This window comes from Scardinius erythrophthalmus, assembly GCF_964197995.2.
Source record: "Scardinius erythrophthalmus genome assembly, chromosome: 16".
In the NCBI taxonomy this organism is placed as follows: Eukaryota; Metazoa; Chordata; class Actinopteri; order Cypriniformes; family Leuciscidae; genus Scardinius; species Scardinius erythrophthalmus.
Window position 1 is genome coordinate 35,051,860 of NC_138236.1, and position 24,611 is coordinate 35,076,470.

At 42.3% G+C, this 24,611-nt stretch overlaps 1 protein-coding gene across 1 annotated transcript; it reads right to left on the minus strand.

Annotated features, from left to right (window-relative positions):
* Positions 1-479: 479 nt before the first annotated feature.
* cyth2 (cytohesin 2) lies at positions 480-22,841 on the minus strand. The gene is made up of 12 exons (XM_081389635.1): positions 22,695-22,841; positions 20,386-20,536; positions 19,630-19,696; positions 18,873-18,991; positions 18,303-18,383; positions 17,744-17,856; positions 17,135-17,283; positions 15,892-16,003; positions 5,988-6,064; positions 5,354-5,425; positions 5,049-5,203; positions 480-4,114 (listed from the first exon to the last, which is right to left on the minus strand). The coding sequence occupies exons 1-12, from the start codon at positions 22,759-22,761 to the stop codon at positions 4,027-4,029; spliced, it is 1,251 nt and encodes a 416-aa protein (XP_081245761.1). The 5' UTR covers positions 22,762-22,841; the 3' UTR covers positions 480-4,026.
* Positions 22,842-24,611: the final 1,770 nt, after the last annotated feature.

Sequence of the window (24,611 nt, forward strand, 5' to 3'; positions counted from 1 at the left end):
TTATGTGTTTAAAAAACTACAGAGATTTTATCATAAAACTAAGCATTTAAATATCTTACTTAGACATATAATTGGCAGATATAGAATGACAACCACTGACATTAAAATGCATTTTATGTAATTAGTCTGCTTTAAAGATCTCAAAGCCATCAAAATTTCATTTTTACTCTAAAAGGTACTTAATGCATTTTTGTAAATGGCATGTTCATGCAAATACTTGTTTGCCAGCCCTTATATTGCAACAGCCTCATGACAATTCATAATAATTTTGGCAAATTTATATGAATTTGTTAATGCTTACTTTTTTTCTATGAATCCCACTATGAATTTGTACAAAATATGTGAGATAGAGGTTGAATATTAATTTCTTCCATTTTGTAGGTTTAACGAGACAAATATTTCCAAGTACACCTTGTTGAGAACAATAGGATTCACCAGTTATTAATAAACACACACACACACAATGTAAATGTCTTTTTAAAATCTTTTTGTTTATTAGAGTTGATTGGCACCAGTGTACCATAACTGAGTTTTCATTTTGCTACATGAATTTCTCAACAATCTGTACCATTCTGTGGCCAATCAGAAACAGGGAGGGGGGGGGGGGGGAAGAAAGAAGAGGAGGAAACGCTTTCATTTGTCCTATCGTATTCACAGACTAGCTGAAAGGTTTTGGCACCTTCGCACTTCTCATCAAGAATGCCCCGATTTAGAGTCTCCAAAACGTATTCAAGTCATCAGAGTCGTTCTACAGTCTTCGTCAGACCACGTCATGCCCAAACTATCCGTTTAAACACATAGCTTATATCAAGGAATGTACTGTTGCAGTCAGCAGTTTAATGCCATTTAACACTTGGAGTCTCTTGAGATCTCTCGCAGTCATATATACGCGTACGGCCTGTGGGTTAACATACAATACAATGTGAAGCAGGTTCACCTCAAATGATCTGATGTGGATGCTGTATACTGGCATCCGTTCTGTGTGCAGCAAGGCTTAAACCAGTTAAGAACTGCAGTGTAATTACATACTCATAGAGGGCACTAGAGAGTAAATCAGGCTGTCGTTTAGTCGAAACTGTGCTGAACTCTATTAAAGTGCCATAAATATGGATTCTAACTCCAAACTATTAAATATGTCTTAAAGTCAAAGACATCGATTACTATAGCCAAGCTTTATATTAATCGGGAAAAATCACAAAAGTCAAGCAAAATGCACTGCTAAACAATTCTCAGTATTAACCATTTCATAATTAGTATATTTAAATAGCGTGGTTATTATTATTTTAGACTCCAGACGCTATTAGTGTTCCGTATAAATCGGCTTTAAAAACATTGATAGACCGTTCCTTATCGCTTTGTTTTGATCAAGTACACATTTTAATAGTTACTAGATGCTTTTTGAACTGCAATGCCAAATTTGCAGACTTGCTCGCTCACGTGAGGTTTAGAAATACAGAACGCTAATAGCCGCCGTAGACGTGCCCAAAACACGGGCATCAGATTCACCCTTTACAAAAGATGCTTCAATTCAGTACAACATGCAACCCCCGATCCTTGTTTCTCAAAAAAAGAACGATTTGGAAAAACAATAAATAAAAATGCTAGCAATGCGTGTAGTAAACAAAGATAACAACATGTATTTACAAACAGAAAAAAGGCAAAATATAATGTACATTGGAAAAAAGCTGCCATGGACTCCTTCAAACTGAACAGAACTGAGTAAGAGGGAGCAACTAGTGTTTCACACAAATAACAATACAAGTACGTCTGGCACATATTTTAGGATCAGGAATTATATTAAACCATCTTTTTCCATGCATTAAGCAGCAGACACAGCAGTCTTTCTCTGCTTTGGCAAACACACATTCTGAAAGGCCAATCGAGACGGTTTGCTTGTAATGAATCTCACCAAACCTGTCAAGATCATCATGTCAAATTTCATCCCAAATTCTAAAGAAATTAGGGTAACACTTTACAATAAGGTCTCATTTGTTATTAGTTAACACTAATTAACATCGCATTTATTAATCTTAGTTAATATATACTGACATTATTTAATGCTCTGTGAACCAACACAAACTACTGTATTTAAAATAAAATAAACAAATGCTTTAAAAATACGTTGTTCATTGTTAGTTCATATTAATGCAAAAATTAATGCTAACAAAAGGCTTAGTTCAGCCAAATATTAAAAGAATATCATTATTTACTCTCCCTCGTGTCGTTCCAAACCCGTAAGACTTTCGCTCATCTTCAGAACACAAATGAAGATCTTTTTGATGAAATCTGAGAGATTTTCCATCCATTGACAGCTACGCAACTACCACTTCACGCTTCAAAAAGTTCATAAAGAGATCCAAAACTAATCCATATGAATTGATCGGTTTAGTCCAAATATTCTGAAGAGACTCGATCACTTTATATGATGAACAGAAGCTCAACCGTACATAATTAACACGCAAAAATGAACCTCATTAGTTCTTGCACATAAAGCAAACATGCTTGAGTTGTGAGTTGATCAGTGTTTATATGTGAATAAAAGACTAAATGAAATCTGTTCATCATATAAAGTGATCAATTCATATGGATTAGTTTTACGATCTCTTTATGAACTTTTTGAATCGTCAAAGTTTCAGTTGTGTAGCTGTCAATGGCAGGGACGAAATCTCTCAGATTTCATCAAAAATATCTTCATTTGTGTTCTGAAGACGAACGAAAGTCTTACGGGTGTGGAACGACACGAGTGTGAGTAAATAACTGCAGAATTTTCATTTTTGGGTGAACAAAACCCTTAACAATATAACCCTTTAACAAATGTGACCCGATTGTAAAATGTTACCAAAATTAGATTTAATTCCGCCAAACATCTGGATGCATTTGGAGGGAAATGTGCTTTAGTTAAGGGCAAATAAATTAAAAAAAAAAAAAAAACAGTTAATTTCTTTTTGCAAAATCTATTTTTCTTCTTAGTGTACAATATAATCCGGAGATATTTTCATGAGATTCCCCCAAGAACAGTTTTGCAGCACCAGTGGTTGAGTTATCAGTTTAAACCCAGTTGGTTTAGTTGAAACACTAGTAAGAACATTCAGAAACAGGGCTGTGGGGACTTTTAAGGCTCTTTTCTCAAAGGTGGAGGAGCTTATTTAAGGACTCGCATACAATGAGATGTGTTTCTACAGATGCTTTGATGGGTCAATGAAGTTCAATATAGTTGTGCACTGGAAATGACATCACCGGCAGGTTTATCACGTGGCCTATACCATTATTATTCTATGTATATACCAATATTAGTCTAAAAATAACTGATTGGATATGCTTGACTCAGTCTTGATATGTAGTGTGAACAGCAATGACCTTCATTTACATCTTCATTAAATAACATGTAAATAAACTCAAATGAGTAAGAGATAAATAGTGTCAGTTTAGATAAATTAACTAAGACAGGTAGCAGATAGACCCAGTAAACCAATAACAAAAGCCTTCAGTGCGAACGAAACTTCCTGCTCATTTCTGCTAAAGGCTCGGTTGAATCTGTCCCTGATGGTGGAGGTGATGATGAATACATCAGGCTGGTTGGTCATCTACCCTGTATGTGTAAGAACTTCACAGTAAAATGCTGGAAATAGCAGTAATGGTGGTCAGAAGCCACCGAATGTGAGAGCGCTGTCAGTGACGAGGTGAATTATGCAGATTTATGAGTGTTATGTTTGTCGGTGAAGGTCTATGGAATGTCAGCGTAATATAGTGTGGGACTACAAACTAGAGTGATGGTGAATAACACTGTGTAGTGTACGAGTGTAGTAGAAGTTATAACATAAGAGATGGGCAATTGTGCAGTCCAGACCACCTAAATCCAAACCAAAGATGATGACGTTCAGGTTTCCCCAACGACATCCATCTCTCCATAAAACCAGCATTATGGATTCTTCTGATGAGAGGACAAGAGCTACCTTAATGAAGTATCATTGGTTTCTCAGAGAATGGATGGAGTGTTTGGAAGGATGGAGGAGAAAAGGAGGATTTCTAGGGTTGCTCCTCCTTCTTCTTTAGGGAAATGCGTTTCTTCCTGGCTGCAAGCATCTCGTAGAAGGGGTCGACGCTCACAGCAGATCTGCACCAAAAACAGAAGATCGGGTCACGTTCCATGCTCTTATTTGCAGAGTTGGCATAGATTTCCTATTTGACCCTATAATGCCTACTCTATCATTTTATACACATTTCAAATGATAAAAAAAAAACCTGCATGTCTTCTGTCGTCTTGATTGATAGTTTATACTTTATAAAAATCAGTAAAGATTTCACAGCACAAAGTATAGCTTTTATATTGTTAGTAAAATTTCAAGATGAACACTTACTGGACTGAAATAACTTAGGTTTACTTGATTATCCATACATCATTTTTTATAAAAATCAACAAAATCATCTTACCACCAAGACACATTATTGGCAGATATAGAGTGAAAACTGGTATGATTTTATGTAAGTATCTGCCATACTGTTATAAAGATCTCATTGATTTACAGTACAAGCTATCAGAATTTCATCTTAACCATAAAAATATATCTGCATCTGCAACAAATTTCACATTTTTGGGCCTCTGAATAAAACTGAGCTGGTTTTCCTCCTCTAGTATGAGCTCCATATTCTCACTCAATCAAACTATATGAGCCATAAAAGCCTGGCGCATTATGATACTAAGCAAAGACATTTAAAAAAAAAAGCTTTTTCTGACTATTGTTTCATGTAAGACAGGCTAAACATGTTGGGGAGGGACATATTGAAAGGCTTAGGAGCGCAAAATTTACATTTCAAATATTTGTATCAGTTATTTTTGTGCCCTGAGGAGTATACTAGCATATACACTGCTATTCCTCTCAGGAAATGCAAATATACTTCAGATAAGTATGCAAATATTTGTCAGAGGCTGATAAAAACTTGCACTGCCATCAGTGTGAATATTTTTACAGCATTTGAGCCCCTTGGTGTAAATAGTTCTTCACTCTTTCGAATGCCTTGTCCTCTGAGATCTTCAGCGCTTTACTCACTTGATGCTGTGTATCCATTCGTCCTTTTCCTCTGGGGTGGGAGCTGAGATCCGGTACACCATGTGGTTCCCCTCCACCACACGTCCATCAGCCTCGGTCTTGCACGCTTTAATCAGCTGCCCGCGGTTATTAGGGATGTACAGTTCAAAACAGTTCTGCACACAAAAAACAACACCATGAACAAACAGCACACAAACCCTTTTTGATATACTTGCCCAGCCCTAATGGCAAATAAAATAATCTGTCGTTGATATATGAAAATTATCATGGAAATTGTTCTATTTGATTAGGTGCATTTGGCTTACTGGCTTTCTGGGATCTTCGACCTCTCGAATGCTCAGGTTCTCCAATGGTATGATGCCTCTGGGCTCCTTGTCCTAAACACACACAAACACTCAGTAAATCAGTCAGAACTTCCCATCGGGTCAATTCAATCAAAGCTGAATTTTCAGCATCTTTACTCCAGTCTTCAGTGTCACATGATCCTTCAGAAATCATTCTAATATGCTGATTTGTGGCTCAAGAAACATTTCTTATTATTATCAATGTTAAAACAGTTGTGCTGCTTTATATTTTTGGGGAAACTGTGATGCATTTTTTCAAGATTCTTTGATAAATAGAAAGTTCAAAATGTTATTTATTTGAAATATAAATCTTTTGTCACAAATGTCTTTACTATCACTTTTGATCAATTTAATGCTAATAATATGCAGTACAAACAATTATTACAAGGCTCTCTAGAATATTTGATTCTGATTGGTCAACTGCAGCATTCTCGGGTCAAATTATTTTGTACAATGAACTATAATTGACTGTCCAATTCATTATCCTGCTTAATAAGATATATACATTTACTTGTTATATACAGCCATTACACAAAATTATTTTATACAAAGAGCTGTGTAATAAGATGAAATATTGCTATTTTGATTGACTTACTGTTGTGTACTCGAAGTAATAGAGGCAGTTATCTGTCAGAATGAACCACCGTCTCTTCCATGTTTTCACACGACCTCCTGAGAATGATCATTACACTGGATTAACGATGTAAGACAGGCTTTTTAAACATAACATTTCCTCTGTGTCAGCCTGCGAATGAAACTGCACAGACACAGCAAGAAATCTCTACACATTATATTATTAGTAGAGTGAAAACCTTGAAAAACCCAACTAAATTCCTACTAAACTAACTTTACAAGATTTTTACATCTTCTGCAGATTGGTAAGTGATGTTCTCTTACGAGAGGTTCTCTCGTATTGCGTAAGCTCTGCTTACGCAGCGGGAAAAGCCTTCTTTTCTCGAGATACTGAAACCAAAAATTATCCTTAATTTCATATATTGTCAACGCAGTGCGGCTGCAGGCAGCTGAGCTAGAGCGGCATACTGCGCGCTCATTGGCTGCCGCGCGGCAACTGCTTAAGCCTACCAGTGAGCCTGGCGTGACGTCACGCCCAATGAGGGCGCGCACGACCTTGCGCGTCATAGCCCGCCAGAATGGGCGGCGTCAGAGCGTATATAAGGAAGGCTCGTAGGCTATATTCTCTGATTTCTGTCTTTTCAGCGAAGCACTCGCATCGCTGGTCTCTGAGAGGAAACCGTCGCCGTGGCCTTCTTGGATCAAGCTAACGAGCCAGCTTAGGACAGCCTGAGGAAGCCGGACGATCTCTTCGCCGCCTTCAGCCTGCCGTGCCAGCTCAGCTATCCGGCGATACATATCCTTCCGTGTTAAGCTCTTTGTGTGTATTGCTTTTCTCCGCAGCACTCTAAAAGAGCACGAGGCGTTGTTTCAAATGCCTCGCACCACGTGCGGCTCATGCCGCTCACCGCTCAGCGACGGAGACCGCCATCTTCTCTGCGCTCTCTGCCTGGGACGGGATCATGCAGCCGTCGCGTTTTCCTCGGGCGGCTGCGAATGCTGTGAAGAGCTGCAGATGTCGACCCTGCGGGCTCGACTCGCCCTCTTTTCAGACGCCGCTCCTGCCGTTGCTGGGCCGCGTAAGAAAAAACGCCGCTCACAACGCCCACCGGAGCCTGAGACACGAGCCAAGGCCTCGCCGGAGCCTCTCCCGCGAGCCTCGCTCTCTCCCTCTCCGCCCCCGCTCCCCGACGCGCAGCCGACGGCTCTCGCCCTCGATGCCGTCGACACAGCGGATGAAGCGGACGACAACGATCGGCTGGACACATGCTCCTTGTTAGCGTCGGACAGCGAGGCGTGGTCCGGCTCCGCCCGATCCACCTCCTCCACCAGAGCTTCCAGCAGGGCTCCCGCCGGAGTGGAGGCCGAGCTTCTCCACCTCCTCACTATGGCGGTCGAGCGTTTGGGCCTCGAGTGGTCTGCACCGGAGGTACCCCCGCCTAACAGGCTTGATGGATGCTTCCTGACCACCGGTCGCCAGGCTCCAGCGTCTAGACCGGCGCCGTTTCTGCCTGAGCTCCACGACGAGCTTTCTAAATCCTGGAACGCTCCAGTTTCGGCCAGACTCCGCTCTCCGGCCTCATCGACTCTCTCCCGCGTGGACGGAGCTACGGAGAAGGGGTATGACCGGATTCCACCGGTCGAACAGGCGGTTGCAGCGCATCTTTGCCCCCCATCCGCGAGATGGCGCTCAAAGGTTGCCCTCCCGTCCAAAGCCTGCAGGACTACTTCGGCGTTCGCCAGCCGCGCTTTCTCCGCCGCTGGGCAAGCCGCCTCAGCCCAGCACACTATGGCGGTCCTTCAAGTTCTCCAGGCGGACCTCCTCCGCCAGCTTGACGAGGGAGAACTGGACAGATCGGCCCTAACCAACCTGCGCAGTGCGACGGACCTTTCCCTTCGCACGACCAAGACAGCAGCCCAAGCGATCGGACGATCCATGGCTTCGCTGACCGTCATCGAGCGCCACCTTTGATTAACTCTCGCCGATATGGGGGAACAAGAGCGATCCGTCTTCCTGAACGCCCCGCTCTCGCCTACTGGTCTCTTCGGCCCGGCAGTGAGCGGCCTCGTGGACCGTTTTTCTGAGGTACAGAAAGCGTCACAGGCCATGAACCTCTTCCTGCCCCGCCGCTCGAGCTCCGCTGCAGGCCGCTCTAGCCAGCCTCCTGCACGCAGCTCCGCACAGCGGCCGTCTCGACCCCCAGACTCTAAGCAGCGCCAGCGCGGCCGCCCCAGGTCCCGCTCCACCAGCCAGCACAGGCCGCCGCCCCCGCGTGGGCCTCGGCCTAAGGTAACGCTGAAGCCCGAGCCTGCTAAGTCCTCCTAGCACCCGTCGGGAGGAAAAGACGGGCGGCTCCCGCCGCGGCCGGACCACCGTCGAAACTAAGATGTATCCCTCTGCCAGTCCCCTTGTCAAAGGCTACTGCAGTAGTGCCCACAGCAGCCAACGAGCCAGTTTCGCAACTCTCTCGCCTGCACACAAACGCCGTTTTTACGGCGACCCAGATAAATCGAATAAAGAGCGTAATGTCTGGTCAGACGGCTCACGCCGTCAGTGTTATGAGTGTAGTAAACATGCCCACTTCCCAGTGCTCATCACTACACACAAGCACAAATTCCCCTGTGTACCCCACAGAGTGCACTCACATAAGGCGCGCTACGGCCGCTCGAGTGATAACTGTAGGTCACGTGCCCACACTTCAGTGCTCACACCTACACAGTGCTCGCTCTGTCCCACACGCTTGGGTAACGGAACATTCTGCCACTGGCCGCGTGTTAATACAGAGCCCTGTGCCCGCTACACAGCACGCACACTCTCAGCTAAACATGTACGAGCCAGCCACCGGCTGTGTGTTAATAAAGAGCCCTGTGCCCGCTACACAGCACGCACACTCTCAACTAAACATGCACGAGCCACCGACGGTGTGCTAATAAAGAGCCCTGTGCCCGCTACACAGCGCGCGCACCCTCATGTAAACACGCACAAGTCAGCCACCGGCTGTGTAATAATAAAGAGCTCTGTGCCCGCTTTACAGCACGCACACTCTCCGATAAACATCCACGAGCCCGCCCCGCTTCTGCGCCGCGAGCCGTCTCACAAAGCGCTCTCTCACAGCGCTGTTCAGCCGGCTGCCGCCATCTGCGAACCCCCGTTCCCCCTCACTGCCACTGCGCGATTCGCGCTTACACCGCCACAGATTCCCCGTCCCGCGCTGCGCGACGAGCGAGAGTCAGAGGCGATTCGACCCCTAGCTATGAGTGCGAATGCATGGAAAGCTATCCAGGGTGTGTCGAAGTGGGTACTGAACACAGTGATAAAGGGCTATTCGCTTCAATTCGCTCGCCGCCCTCCGCGCTATCGCGCTCGGGCCGAGACTACAGTGAAAGCGGATGCAGCGCATCTGCTTCACACAGAAATAGCGAATTTGCTGCGCAAAGGGGCGATAGAACGGGTTCTCCCTCCGGGTTCCGAGGCAGGCGTATACAGCCGCTATTTCCTCGTACCCAAGAAGGGCGGAGCACTCAGACCTATATTGGATCTGAGATATTTGAACAAAACGCTTATGAAACGGCCGTTCAAAATGCTCACAACCAGTCAAATCCTCGCGCAGATTCGCCCGGGGGACTGGTTCATATCTCTCGACCTGAAAGACGCGTACTTTCAGATTCAGATTATACCCCGTCACAGGCCATTCTTGAGATTCGCCTTCGACGGCCAGGTATATCAGTACACTGTCCTGCCGTTCGGCCTATCCCTGGCACCCCGTACATTTACGAAGTGCATGGATGCGGCTCTCGCACCCCTGAGATCGAGGGGAATGCGAATCCTGAACTATCTGGACGATTGGCTGATTATAGCGCACTCGGCGGAGGAACTAGTTTCCCACAGAGAAGCGCTTCTCGGTCACCTGCAAAGCTTGGGTCTTTCCGTGAACTGGGACAAGAGCTCTTTAGCCCCCAGCCAGTCTATCACTTTTCTGGGTATAGACCTGGACTCGGCGGCAATGACAGCCAGACTGTCCGCACAGCGCGCGCGCTGTGTTCGACACCTCGCCGCCTCCTTTCAGGAGGGAAAAGTTTTTCCATTGAAAACTTTTCAGAGGTTGCTGGGCCACATGGCATCAGCAGCAGCTGTCCTGCAGCTGGGTTTACTCCGAATGCGTCCGCTTCAACGCTGGCTAAAAACGGAAACGCCCCGCAAAGCATGGATTTCAGGCCGTACTCCAATCAGAGTGACTCAGCGCTGTGTTACAGCCCTGCAGCCCTGGCTGACGGCCGAATGGTATCAGCGGGGAGTGTCGATGGGAACCATCGCACACCGCAAAGTGATCTCGACAGACGCGTCCAACATGGGTTGGGGAGCGACTCACGAAGGCAGTCCGATTTGCGGCCCGTGGTCGAATACGGAGAAAGACCTTCACATAAACTGTCTAGAGATGCTGGCGGTCGAGAGAGCGTTGAAGCACTTTCTACCGCTTATACGGGGACACCATGTGCTAGTTCGCTCGGACAACATGTCAGTGGTGTCGTACGTGAACCGCCAGGGTGGAATCAAATCCAGAACCCTGTGCGCGCTCGCAGAGCGCCTCCTATCCTGGGCTCAGGGCCCGTTGCGCTCCCTAAGGGCAGCTCATGTACCCGGTCGTTTGAACGACGGCCCGGACAGACTGTCCAGGGACAACGTTCCCCCAGGGGAATGGTCTCTACACCGCCAGACGATACAGACGCTTTGGCGTCGTTTCGGCGAAGCGAAAATCGACCTCTTCGCCACGAGCGAGAACGCTCAGTGCCAGAGGTTCTTCTCGAAACGGGAAGACGCGCTGGCCCAGACCTGGCCCAGCGCCCCGCTGTACGCGTTCCCACCGATCTCGATGCTAACTCAAGTGCTAGCGAGGATCAGGAGTTTGAACTGCGCAGTGCTCCTCATAGCCCCGCGTTGGGAAAACCAACCATGGTTCCCCGAGCTAATGAGACTGGCAGACACAGCCCCATGGCCGATTCCGGTGAGGAGAGATCTCCTCTCTCAAGCCCGAGGCTCGATTCTGCATCCCCATCCAGAGCACTGGTCTCTGCATGCGTGGATAATCAACGATTACTCGTTGGCTTGCCAGAAGGGGTAATTAACACGATCACGCAGTCCAGAGCCCCCTCGACGAGGCGGCTCTATGCGTCTAAATGGTCAGTGTTTAACAAGTGGTGTGTGAATAAGGGTTCTAATGCTCGAACCTGTGGAGTTCCACAGGTACTGAAATTTCTCCAAGAGATGTTGGACGCGGGCAGGTCCCCCTCCACGCTCAAGGTTTATGTCGCGGCCATAGCAGCGTTCGCTGAGTCGGCGCGCGGCCGTGCACTGGGCAGAAATGAACTCATTACCCGCTTTCTACGCGGGGCCAGGAGAAAGAACCCTCCACGGCCCCCGACGGTTCCTATTTGGGACCTGTCCCTGGTCCTGGAGTCCTTAAAAGCGCATCCCTTTGAGCCTTTGGACTCAGTGGAGTTGAAATACTTGACGCTTAAGACCGTTTTTCTGCTAGCTCTGGCTTCAGTTAAACGTGTGGGAGATTTACACGCGCTGTCCATCAGCGCGTCGTGCCTCGAGTTTGGACCTAACGACTCGTTAGCCATTCTCAAACCGAAGCACGGCTATGTCCCCAAAGTGTTAGGCACTCCCTTCAGGACTCAGGTCGTTACCCTATCGGCTCTGCCGTCCTCCAGCAGTGAGGAAGGGGTCAACTGCCTTTGCCCGGTCAGGGCGTTAAGGTGTTATGTGACGCGCTCTGCAGCCTTCAGGTTCTCAGAGCAGCTTTTCGTTTCGTTTGTCGGGCGCACCAAGGGTCGCGCCGCTTCGAAACAGACACTGTCCAGATGGATAGTAGACGCTATTGCAGCAGCTTATGCGTCAAAAGACCTGCAATGTCCGTTAGGCATACGGGCTCATTCCACCAGAGGCATGGCCTCATCGTGGGCATGGTCCAGTGGGATTTCCATTGATGACATTTGTAAGGCGGCGGGCTGGGCGTCCCCCTCCACATTTGTTAGGTTTTATAACCTGGAAGTTCCCGCTATGCAGGCTAAACTTCTGTAAGTCTAGTCGTGATTCGTGTCCTGCCCAAGGGTCAGGCTGTATTTCCGATTAGCTTGTCTGTTGAGCTGCACGCTCAGGGTATCAGTTAACATGAACCGGCAGTGCCGTTCTGTGTTTTTTCCCTATGTGTGCTTATGAACATGTGTTGGCCCGCACCGCTGGCCACCTGTTAATCACCTCTATGTTTTTCTATGAGTCATATGTGATTGTTAGGCTCGCACGGCGTGGACAAAGGGTTCCCGCTGCGTAAGCAGAGCTTACGCAATACGAGAGAACCTCTCGTAAGAGAACGATACTTGGTTACTCACGTAACCTCGGTTCTCTCTAGAGAGGGAACGAGTATTGCGTTCCCTGACCGTGCTGAGCCTATCGCTCGCGTCGCTTCAGTCGACAGAAAACAGAGAATATAGCCTACGAGCCTTCCTTATATACGCTCTGACGCCGCCCATTCTGGCGGGCTATGACGCGCAAGGTCGTGCGCGCCCTCATTGGGCGTGACGTCACGCCAGGCTCACTGGTAGGCTTAAGCAGTTGCCGCGCGGCAGCCAATGAGCGCGCAGTATGCCGCTCTAGCTCAGCTGCCTGCAGCCGCACTGCGTTGACAATATATGAAATTAAGGATAATTTTTGGTTTCAGTATCTCGAGAAAAGAAGGCTTTTCCCGCTGCGTAAGCAGAGCTTACGCAATACTCGTTCCCTCTCTAGAGAGAACCGAGGTTACGTGAGTAACCAAGTATCGTTTTCTAGTGCAACATCAAGATGCCAGTGTATTGGGAGTGGTTGACTGAGTACAATTACACTTTTGTGTTCTGTTTGGTTGCTAGGTGGTTGTGTAGAGGTAAAAGCTCACAGCCCCAAACCTCTATGAGAATATACACTATATTCTATATGGAGTTTTGGGACACCTGACCATTACACCAACAGGGACTATAATGACACTGCATTCTAAATTCTAAAAGGATTTGGTCCTCCCTTTGCAGTTATAACAGTTTCCACTCTTCTGGGAAGGCTTTCCAGAAGATTTTTGAGTGTTCCTGTGGAAATGTTTTGCCCATTCATCCAGTAGAGCATGTGTGAGGTCAGGCACTGATGTTGGACGAGAAGGCCAGGCTTGCAATGTCCACTCCAGTTCATCCCAAAGGTGTTCAATTGGGTTGAGGTCAGGGCTCTGTGTGGGCCAGTCAAGTTCCTCCACACCAAACTCATCCAACCATGCCTTTATGAACCTTGCTTTGTGCACTGGTGCATAGTCATGCTGGGATAGAAAAGGGCCTTCCCTGAACTCTTCCAACAAAGTTGGAAGCGTTGCATTGTCTAAAATGCCTTGGTATGCTGAAGCATTATGTTTTCCCTTCACTGGAAGTAAGTGGCTTAGCCCAAACACTGAAAAACAGCCTCATACCATTATCCCTCGTCCACCAAACATCACAGCTGACGCATTTCAGTCAGGCAGGCATCCGCCAAACCCAGACTCGCCCATCATACTTCCAAACAGAGAAGTGTGATTCGTCACTCCAGAGAATATGTTTCCACTGCTCCAGAGTCTAGATGTGGTGTGCTTTACACCACTGCATACAACGCTTGACATTGTACTTGGTGATGTTACCTTGCATGAAGCTGCTCGGGCATGGAAACTCATTCCACGAAGCTCCCGCCGCACAGTTTTTGTGCTGGTATTAATGGATGTTTGGAACTCTTCAGCTATGGAATCAGCAGAGCGTCGGAGACTTGTACACACCATGAGCCTCAGCACTCGGTGACATTACATGGTCTTCCGCTTCGTGGCTTAGTTGCTGTTGTTCCTAAACACTTCCACTTTCCAAAAATACTACTTACAGTTGACCGTAGTAAAATAGGAGGCTCCGAGTGATACTAAATGAAAAGCCATTTGGGAGCCGAGCCAAAAGAGCCAATCTTTGAAAAGAGCCGGACTTCCCATCACTAGTTGACCGTGGAATATCTAGCGGGGATGACATTTCATGAACGGACTAATTGCAAAAGTGGCATCCTATCACAGTACCACACTTGAATTCACGGAGCTCTTTAGAACGACATTTTTCCACAAATGATTGTAAATGCAGACTGTGTGGCTAGGTGCTTCATTTTAAACACCTGTGGCAATGGGTCCGTTTGAAGCACCTGAATTTAATAATTAAGAAGTGTCCCCCAATACATTTGTCCATATAGTGTATGTGAGAGGTAGGTCACTTTTCAGGTCTATGAGGGTTTTTCCCCTTATTTTATGGTCTGGTCATTAGTGATAGTACAAGTAAGCTTTTCGAAACGCCCACATGCTGATGACTCCTGCAGGTCAGAATTGTGTAAATGCAACGTTAACACAACCCAAACAAGCATGCACTTTTTACAAACCAACTGCAAATGTTCTATTGAAAGTGTGTTATTTTATGAATTCGTATGGCTTGTTTTGTTTGTTTAATGGAGAGCTTGGTTAATCAATAAGAAACTACAACTCTTCCTTTTTTTTATTATAAACTAAGCCATTGAAAATTTCTACAGAATTATAACACTCACTGATCAGAGGTAAAAACTATAGACACTGGTTCATGGTTCTCAGAGATCGACCCAAGTGGCGAACCATTGGAATTCCGTACAATTTCTTGTTTACTGAAATCACGGCACTTTGCCAGTTTGACACATGCTCCGAATCACTGGTTTGAAACAAATGATTCGCAATGTTTCGAAGCTTCATGAAGCAGTGCTTCGAAATTACCCATCACTACTGGCACCAGTTGCATAAACTTAGCCACTATGTTAAGACTGTGTCTTAAAGGGATATTTCACCGCTGGAAAGATGAATGTGTATTTAAATTGGGTCATTTATGCAGTAGGAATGTGAAAATAGTTTTGAAGTTGGTGCCTTCTAGACTGAGAAAAGCCAGAAAATGTATTTTTGGCTCATGTGGATGAAAGACAACAACTCCCAGAATGCACTTGCTTCGCTGTCCTACGAGGACACTCCCAAGCCACGCCTACCGGTTACAGAGGGCAGTATCGGGAGAAATGACACAACTAGGCTACTAGTCGACTCGAAACTGAACAGACGGCGCTTTATGGTGAGATCCCCCTATGGGCGGGTTGAAGACATGCGGGACGAGCTCCTCCTACTGGCTGGAATCTCTCGCCTCTGGACAGAAAAGCCTCAGATGACGATCGGTGAAGTATCCATTTAAGAACTAATTTGGCCAACTAGAAATTAGTCAAGAGGTAATCAGTCTTACTTTTCTAATTCAAATTAGACCGATCTACCCTTTTAAGCAACTTTAAAAAGTTAGCACCAGTCTTGAAGGAAAAAATTAGATGACTTAACTTTTAAGACTAGTCTAAGCAGTTTATGCAACCGGTCATGATTACATAGTAAAGTAACAGCAGTGCTAACATGACTAATAAGATCATTGTGTCCTAATCTAAGTGGTCCTTCTCTACGAGTTGTTCTAGTAAGGCTGTACGTACCTCCTGAAGGGTGAACAGCCCCAGCAACGGCAGAGAAATCACAGGTCAAGCAGAGCAGGAGCCAGAAGAGATCGGAAAAAGGGAACGGGGGGACGGATCACAGGAAACAGAAAGACAGAGGAGAGGGAGACACAGGGAGAGGGAAAAAGATTCAAAAGCCTTTAGTGCTTGAGAGATCACAGAGCTCGCCATGCAGAAAGAAAGTAAATCTTCGAAATCAGAAGTGATGTTTCTCTTGGGTTTTTTAAGGAGAAAAAAAAGTGCAAAGCGCTGCAATGAAGTAGAATATCATGCAATGGCAACGATAGAGACCCTTCCAACGACTTTGGTTAAACAGAACCTCTCCTGGCGCACATCAGGAGGGACTCACCCAGCTTGAGGAGCCAGCCTTCTCTGTCAGGGTTGAAGAAAGTGTGCGTCAGGTCATTCCCATCATCCTCTGGGATCTTAAAAGGCTCGTTCTTAATGCTGTCATACAGATTCTGAAGAGAGCACTCACATTGTTTATAAAAGCATTCAATGTGAATAGTTATTATTAAAAAGGCCTTGAAACACTCAAGGGTTGTTCACACTGACAGCACTTTGAAGCAACATAGAGAGAAGTAGAGGCCTAAGAAATGGTTGATTAAAAATGTAGTAATTTTTAGTAATAAAAAAGCAGGTCTAATGTATTGAGTTTGTGAAACCTACATAATTTAACAATTTATTAAAAGACATTCTTAGGGCCCTATGAAATCCATTTTATTTCCACTCCCAAATTCTGTTTTATTATTTCTTCATTTTTGTTTTCCGTTTTAACTTTTTATTTTATTTTATGGCTTGATAAAATTTTAATAAATCAAAAAGCATGTCTAAACAATTGAATAAATAAAACTTAAACATTTAATAAAAATGTTACAATAATGTGCCCCATTTTTCAGAAAACCTGTGTTGCCTATTTAAATTTAGCTGGACTTATGAAAAATGAACCAAAAAAAAGTGGTAATCAAATGAAAGCATAAAGCATTAATGAATCTTTTAAAAAGTAATCAATAGAAAATGAACCATTTCTTTTATAATTTGACAAATAAAATGCTGCACAAAAGAGGCTTACTGTTAAAATTGTGATATTCCATACAATAAAGTTTGAATAATTTTAATAATACTATTATTATTACTTTGAGAAGTACATTCACACAGTGTCCCACAGAGACCCATAGAACATGCAGACTTCAACAGCAGTCTTTTTTCTATTTAATATTCACACACTGGTCCGTATCAAGATTTGAATAACTGTACCGCCTTATGCAATTCATCAAAAAGTCAACAATATTTGTAATATAAAATACTAGGCTTATTTGACAAACTACATCAGAAAAAAACTAGAGAAGAGAAATGCAGAGAAGACTTTTGATTTATTAATCTAATTTGTCAAATTCCACAAAATTACATTAAATTCTATTTTTATGACTGGATTCCATAGGGCTCTGCTAAAGTCATTCATTTTCATTATTTTATAGCAGAAAAAACACACAGTTCACCTTTTAAAATCAATAATGTTGATGTATTTATGTAACAGCATTTTTATCACAATATACCAATCAGCCAAGTCATGATGACATGTTCACACTCACTCTGAGCAGATCCTCAGGTAAATCTCCCCCGTCATTGATGCCTCTGTTCATGGTGATGAAGCGCTCCACTGTGGGCTTGTCCCGCACATTGGGGTTGTGCAGACTAGTGTTCAACATGATGATGGAAAACGACAGCACGTAGCAGGTGTCTGCGGGGACAAGACAGAGTTTAAGGACTGAGAGATGGAGTGGTGTTCTTGATTCTCAGCGTGTGGATGTTTTTCACTGCAAGACGAAGACGTTTGTTTGTTCGGGTTCGGCGTCTTGTGACGCAAATCCAATGACGCTGGTAGTGACGATTCCCTCTGACCAATCAGTGATCTGCAGTGTTTACACGTCACATTTCAGTATCGGTTCGGCTCGCTTGGACCCTCTACAGAGGTGGTGCTATTTAAGTGAGCCGTACCATGCAGTGGAAAAGACCCATAACCATAACCAGACGCACTTACTCAATTATGACTATTCTGAGAATCTTAGAATCAAAATTATGAAATAACACATATGTTGTGATCAAAAGCATGTGAAACAGCTAGTGTACATGTTGATGAAAGCCTCAGGAGCTGTGTGTGTGTGTGTGTGTGTGTGTGTGTGTGTGTGCGTGTGTGTGACCTGTGCTCTGGAAGACTCCAGGATTGCAGTGACAGTATCTCTGTGCAAAGGCCTCCATCATCCTGTCGATTTTCTGAGCCTCGCCTGGCAAGCGGAAACTCCACAGAAACTGCCTGCATTGAGCACAAACAGACAGACGCACCATGAAGACAAGCACAACACGATAACACGTGAATACTTGAAACTGTTTTGCATACAAAAAGCCCCGATACAAAATGAACAAGATGTTCCTAGATCAGTCAAGGGTTATTTTCGTTAACTAAAAATGTTCACTGAAATAAAGCTGAAATAAAATAAAATGTAAATATTAGTTAAATTATTATTAGAAATGTTGTCTTGGCAAATAAACTGAAATAAGTTTAAGTGTATTTAAGTACTAACATTAATAACTGGAAATAAAACTAACTGAAAAGAGAATGAATTAAACCTAAAAAGCTTTAAAAAAAGGAAAAAGGGAGGAAAAAAAAGACAAAATAAAAGCTAATTCAAAATATTAATGAAACAAACAAAACTAAAAAAACACTGAGGAAAGTCACAAAGGTTAAAGTTGCTGATTTACCGAAGAGCTTGTACCAAGTTCAGATCTGTGAATTCGTGAAGATCAACAAAAGCCTGCAATACTTTAATATTGAAGTCATCTCTGAAAGAAAGAGAGAGAAATGTATTAACAACATTCACAAAATCTCTGTTTAAATCACTGATCTATTATATATTATGATAAATCTGTCATAATAATATTATTATATGCTCTATTATAATGCTATTATAAATCAGTAGTTTAAATAGGCTTGTTGCTTTAGCTGTTAGAGACCGTTTGCAAAGTTAAACGGTTAGTTCACGCAAAAATGAAAATGACCCCATGATTTACTCAAGCCATCCTAGGTGTGTATGACTCCATGAGTAAATTATGGGGTAATTTTCATTTTTGCGTGAACTATCCCTTTAAACCCTCTCAGAAAAGCTTCTTTAAATTCATCTCAAATGCAGCTCTGCTTTGAAACTGATTTGAAACAAAAATTTAATTTTGCACATGCTTAGCTTATATGTTATTGTACTTCTTTTTCTTAGAGTCACAAATAAATAAATAATAAATAAATCACTGATATAATGCAGTTGAACTGCAAAGTACCTTTCACCCAAATAGTCTCCTATTGCAGTTTTATTGAGTCCTTCTCCTTTGTACAGAAACTGAGCAATGTCCTCTGAAGTGTGTCTGAGAAGCTCATTCTCCACTAGGAATACAATGCCCTGCGAAAGAGGAAAACATGAGGAAAAATGAAGAAAAGATTCAAATGTAACAAAATGTTTAAAATTTCCCAAATCGTCCAGCCCACGTAATGTCCTTAAATTATTGTAGCAACATATTTATGTGCTTTCACAAAACGTTAACTCTTCTTTTAAACATACATTTAAACAAAATGAATGCTTTTATTCAGCAAGGATGTATTAAACTGATCAAAAAACTTCCAATTTCTATTTCAAATAAATGCTGTTCTTTTAAACATTCTATCAAAAAATCCAGATTTATTTTTAGCAGTTTCCACAAGAATATGAAGCACCACAAAGTTTTCAACACTGATAATAATCAGAAAGAGTATTTAAGCTTTGAAATCACAGGAAAAAATTGCATTTTTAAAATATATTTCAATGAAAAACAGTTCTTAGAAATTGTAGTAATATTTCATTATATGACTGTACCTCTGACCAGATAAACAAATGCAATGTTTTGTAAGCATAAGAGACTTCTTTCAAAGAATTTTAATGAACATAAAAAAAAGTGACTGATAATAATGCTGGAAAACAGTGGCAACATGAAACACGTGCATTTCTTCTTTCTGTTATCTTGAGCTGTATTACTTTATAACTTCACTTTTAGGATGGCTTACCTTTTTCGGGTCCATGTTGAATTTTTTCCTGCCCATGGCCACATGTCGACTCTTCTGTAACGTTTTACTATAAAATAAAAGACAGGAGATCAATATTGTTTTCCGGTGTGAAATACAACACCTCACTGTAGAGTGTTTAATGAACCTACTGAACACACAGCATGAAGAGAGTTCAAGTTCATGTCAATGACTGCACTGTTCACACAGAGATAACGTGTGTGTGTGCGCTTTTATTGAGTGTTATCTATCCGAGAAGGCAAATTGGAGAAAGAAAACAAATATACCAACCATTCTTGCATGAATTCCCAACAATACAACCTGAGACTTTTTCGCCAACACTTGATCCATTAATACTAACACTTCCTCTTCTATTCTATTATATATCTATTTTAGGGCTGTCAAAAGATTAATTATTACATATAATTTATATTATATATAAATATTTTATATATAAATAACACATTTTCTTAAATATATATATGCATGTGTGTGTATTTATATATAGAAAATAATTATACTCCGTACACAGACATAAATTATGTAAACACAAACTTTTATTTTGGATGCGATTAATCGCGATTAATCGTTTGACAGCCCTAATCTATTTATAAAAAATACATGTACTGCGTTAGACTAAACTGGGAAGGGTCATAGCACTTGCATATTGATGTCCTATTGTTAGTTTAACGGCTTCTACTGCTCTCATTTGTGGATAAAAGCATCTTCTAAAGGAATGCATGTAAATGTAAGCCTAACCTGCCCTCTGTGCTGGTCTCCAGCCCCTCCACCTCTATGATGGCTTCTCTCAGCTCCTCTTTCAGTCTCTGGATCTCCAGAATCAGCGCTCCTTTCCTGCGCCGGATCTCCTCCAGCTCGGAGCGCTCCTCTGGGCTCAGGTCCGCTGGGACTGTGAAGGGAAAGAAAGAAAGGAGGGCGAAATGAGGTCACAGGGACTTGGATAGGAAAGGAACTGAAAAGACGGTTCACTCCACCCAGGAGTCTTTAACACAACTCCTCTGGTCTGCGTCTAATATCACTCACTTTATAATGCGAGATGGAAGCGTGATCAGGAGTGATGCACGGGAGAGGTTTACGTTCAGGTTCTCTGTGGACTAACACACGACTCTTGCGACACCGGTGGGTGTTTGGAAGCTTTAGAGAGAGCAAGCCAGGACAAACCTGAGCCAAACCCGCAGAAGCTCAGAAAGCAACGCCTGCAGGCAGAGACTCGTACTCATTTTCACAATCTTCAGCTCCAACCCTCAAATGATTCACTTAAAAAAACACTATTAGCTTCTGCTTCACAATAGGGTCTAAAAGCTTCTTTTGTAATACATTTTTCCAAAACAAACTGTCTTTATCAGCATGACAATTTGATGTTAGATTTGAACATGAATTTAAACCTTAAATTCAAACCTTTCACCCAACTCAACCCCATTTCAAGTATTTTAATTATTTATAGCTTTTTTTTTCTAAAACAGCGGTAAGAAAAATTCTAAAAGGCTAACGATTAAAAAGCAGATTAGGCCCTATATCAGTTTTTCATCTGCTATTTGTACCTACATATTTTTTTTTTTCATTTGCAAATCCTAAATTTGTATTCACAGAAATATCCAAAAAATCATTAAAAATAAAAGAAAGTTGATTAAATAACATGAATCTCTCAATATTTGGGGTGTGTCTCTGATTGCAGTGACAGCAGGACTGGATCTACATGAGCTAAAGCTGATGATCATGTTCTCCAGCATGATCTGAGATGACCTAAAGAGCATCTTGAGCTTCAACAGAAGAGCATCTGACGCTCTGCAAAGAGTCACATGACCGTGACCGTCTCCATACCGATGTGATGACTCCGATCATAAACCAGAAAGAACTGGAGTGAATGTTTTGAATGTTCAGATTGCAATCTGACTTCTGACCTGTAACGCTGCCTGAATCATTATTAATCACACGGTGTTCGCTCGTTGGCCAGAGGAGAACTGGTCCCGACTGAGCCTGGTTTCTCACAAGGCTTTCTTCGCCATTCTGTCACTGATGGAGTTTGGGTTCCTTGCCACTGTTGCCTATGGCTTGCTTGGTTGGGGACATTTAATATTCATATATATTATGGATCTGCCTGCACTGACACCATTATATGAGAACTGAACAATGACATCGCTGTTTTTTTTGTCCAGAGCAACTATAGATAGAACTAGTAATGATTTCTACAATGGAAATGAATCAGCACTGAACTTAAACTGGACAATGACTTTCTTCTAAAGATGCTGTACAGCCAAAGCAATCTTAGTTGCATTATTTTCCTGTTGTCACTATAAAGCTGCTTTGAAACAATCTGTATTGTAAAAAAGCGCTATATAAATTTAGATGACTTGTCTTGAGATGAGATCCATGTACTTACTAAAACAAATATCACTTTTGGCCACGACTGTACATCTGGTTAGTTACACAGATTTTATGGCTTCATCAAAACGTTTCTTTGTTGTTTAAATCCTTAGATTTTCAATGTGGTCTCAAGACTTTTCTGTCTAACTGTACATAGGCCTCCAGCACATCTTCCAGTGAAGAATTAATTGTGCAACAGACTGATGATGACAGATGACAAGCATTTCACTCTGTGTGCCAATATTAAGTTTATAATTGACTAAAAATGAAGTTATGACAAATATGTGTGTGCTTAAGAATGACTCCTTAAAACCAGCAGACAGAAACACTGTTAAAATCCAATAACGCCACCCAAAAGATGTATGATGATGAATTTATGTACGTATGTATGTATTTTCTGTATGAATTTATTCAGCCTCTGATAAAAGCAAAGAGACACAGATGTCAACAACTGAAGGAGGCCGAACATGAATGAATCCAGAACAATGACTGACTGGAGATGGGCAGATTAATGATGTACTAAAGCTGCAGAGATGCTAGAGGTGACAACAAAATAATGACATTTGGTTTAAACCCTTTAAAATAGCAAAAACATCCTCCTACGTGAAGCATTTCTCAAGCTCATATAAAACAGTAGCTACGTGATGCGGCACTAAACACAACGCTAAAACAGCTTTACTTACTGTAGTCCAGGTCATCCATTTTGGGGGCTTTGCTTTTAGGCATATATGTGTCGGAATCGAATGTCATTCAATAACCGAGAGATAAGGATATATAAAAATATACCCCACAAACGAAAATGAAATAAATAAATAACTAGGCGGAGGACCGATCGGGCTCAGACAAAGGAGGAGTTGAGAGCGGAAGTTGCGCCAGTGTCAGACAGCCAGTGAAATTTACGACCCGGAAATGCGGCCATCTTGGTAAGGGCAGGTTCTGTTTGGTTCGTGAACAAAAAATGTGTTTCTAAAAGTTTAGACTTATTATTAGATAGTCAAGTACGTAATAGTAGGCGATAACTTTAGTTTTTAACACATGATGATGTTACAACCAACCGAGGTAACAGTAGGGTCGTTGTAACACCAACAGTAAACATGAATTAATAATTAATAACCACCATCAGCTCCTTCTTCTACTCCACCCCATTTCAAGTATTTTAATTCAAAGAGGTAACTTACAAAACTGAAGACACCGGCGCAAAATAGGATAGCCTTATTATTAATTTACGTCTAGTCTAGTTATTTCATACAATAAGGCATACAAAAAAAACCTAGATGTTCTCATGTAACAACTAATGTGCGCTAAAATAGTAGTAGTTCTAAAGAAGAAAACATTTAGGCCCTAATGAAAACTCAATAACAGGTTTTCTATTACAAGCGTGATCAGACGTTTTGCATCAGTAGGCTAGTTCAGAAAATATGATCAAGTGGCATTCTTTTCTTTTTCTTACAAATTATCATACAATAATAATTAATTAATTATAATAACATAACGTATAAAAATAAAAAACATAGCCAGCTGTTTTTTGTTTGTGAGTGTTTTTGTCCAAAATTTAACAAATGCATGTTGTCAGAGAAGGAAGGCTAAGATTTAAACGGTCTTGCTCTTTACAACTTTGGGAGTGTTTATGGGCCATTATCACTATTGGCTTGTTCACTTGGGTTTTCTAGTCAAGCTTCTTTTGGAGAAAATGTAATATAATAAGAGCTAGATGATTTATGGAAATGGACATTCATGGCACATTTGCTGATATGGTATGTTGGTACATGTATTTAGGCTCACTTTTCCTTAATAAACATTTTCATACATGCATATCAAAATTTCACATACTCTGAGGTTTACCAGTTTGAGAACCTCTGTACTAAAATGGTTTTCTATGATTTAAGTTTTAATAATGTGACAGACTTATATCAGTTAAACAAATATAAAATATTTCACAGAAATAACCACAACACAATTTACATAATTCTTAGAGAACAAAGATTTTTTTTTTTCCAAAACTAAAGTCTTGTAAAAAAAGAAAAAAGGATTGTCAAGGCCTTACATGTCTTAAAATCATAAATATTCTCCAATTCTTTAAAAAAACATGACCTCAGACTTCAATGAGATATTAAAAAATACCACATATCAAGTATAACATTTAAATATAACAAAAATGCAGTAATTGACAAGTTAAACTGTAACTGTAAGCGAGTGCCAGATATTACAGCAGATTATAAAGCTTGTTTTATCATGATGTAACAGTACTATGAACTAAATGACAACTAAAAGGAAAGATAGTTGTTGGAACAATAGAGAGCCTAAGTCCCTCCCCTTCCGGTCGACCACCATGGGACCTTATTTCGGAAAAATATTGTATGGTAGTCAATGGCGAGAGACAACAAATATTTTGATCTCGTTTGAATTGTGCCCTGATTTACACATATGATGTTTGTCAATTTAAAAGATGCATTTTAAAGTCAAGAAAGTCGCAGCTTGATGTAAAACTGTTGAGGTATAAGACTGTGAAAATACGTAATTACAAAGACTACAAACCCAGAAGGCGCACATGCGACATCATACCTTTTCTCTTAATGAATGAAGCTAACTTTACTAAAGCT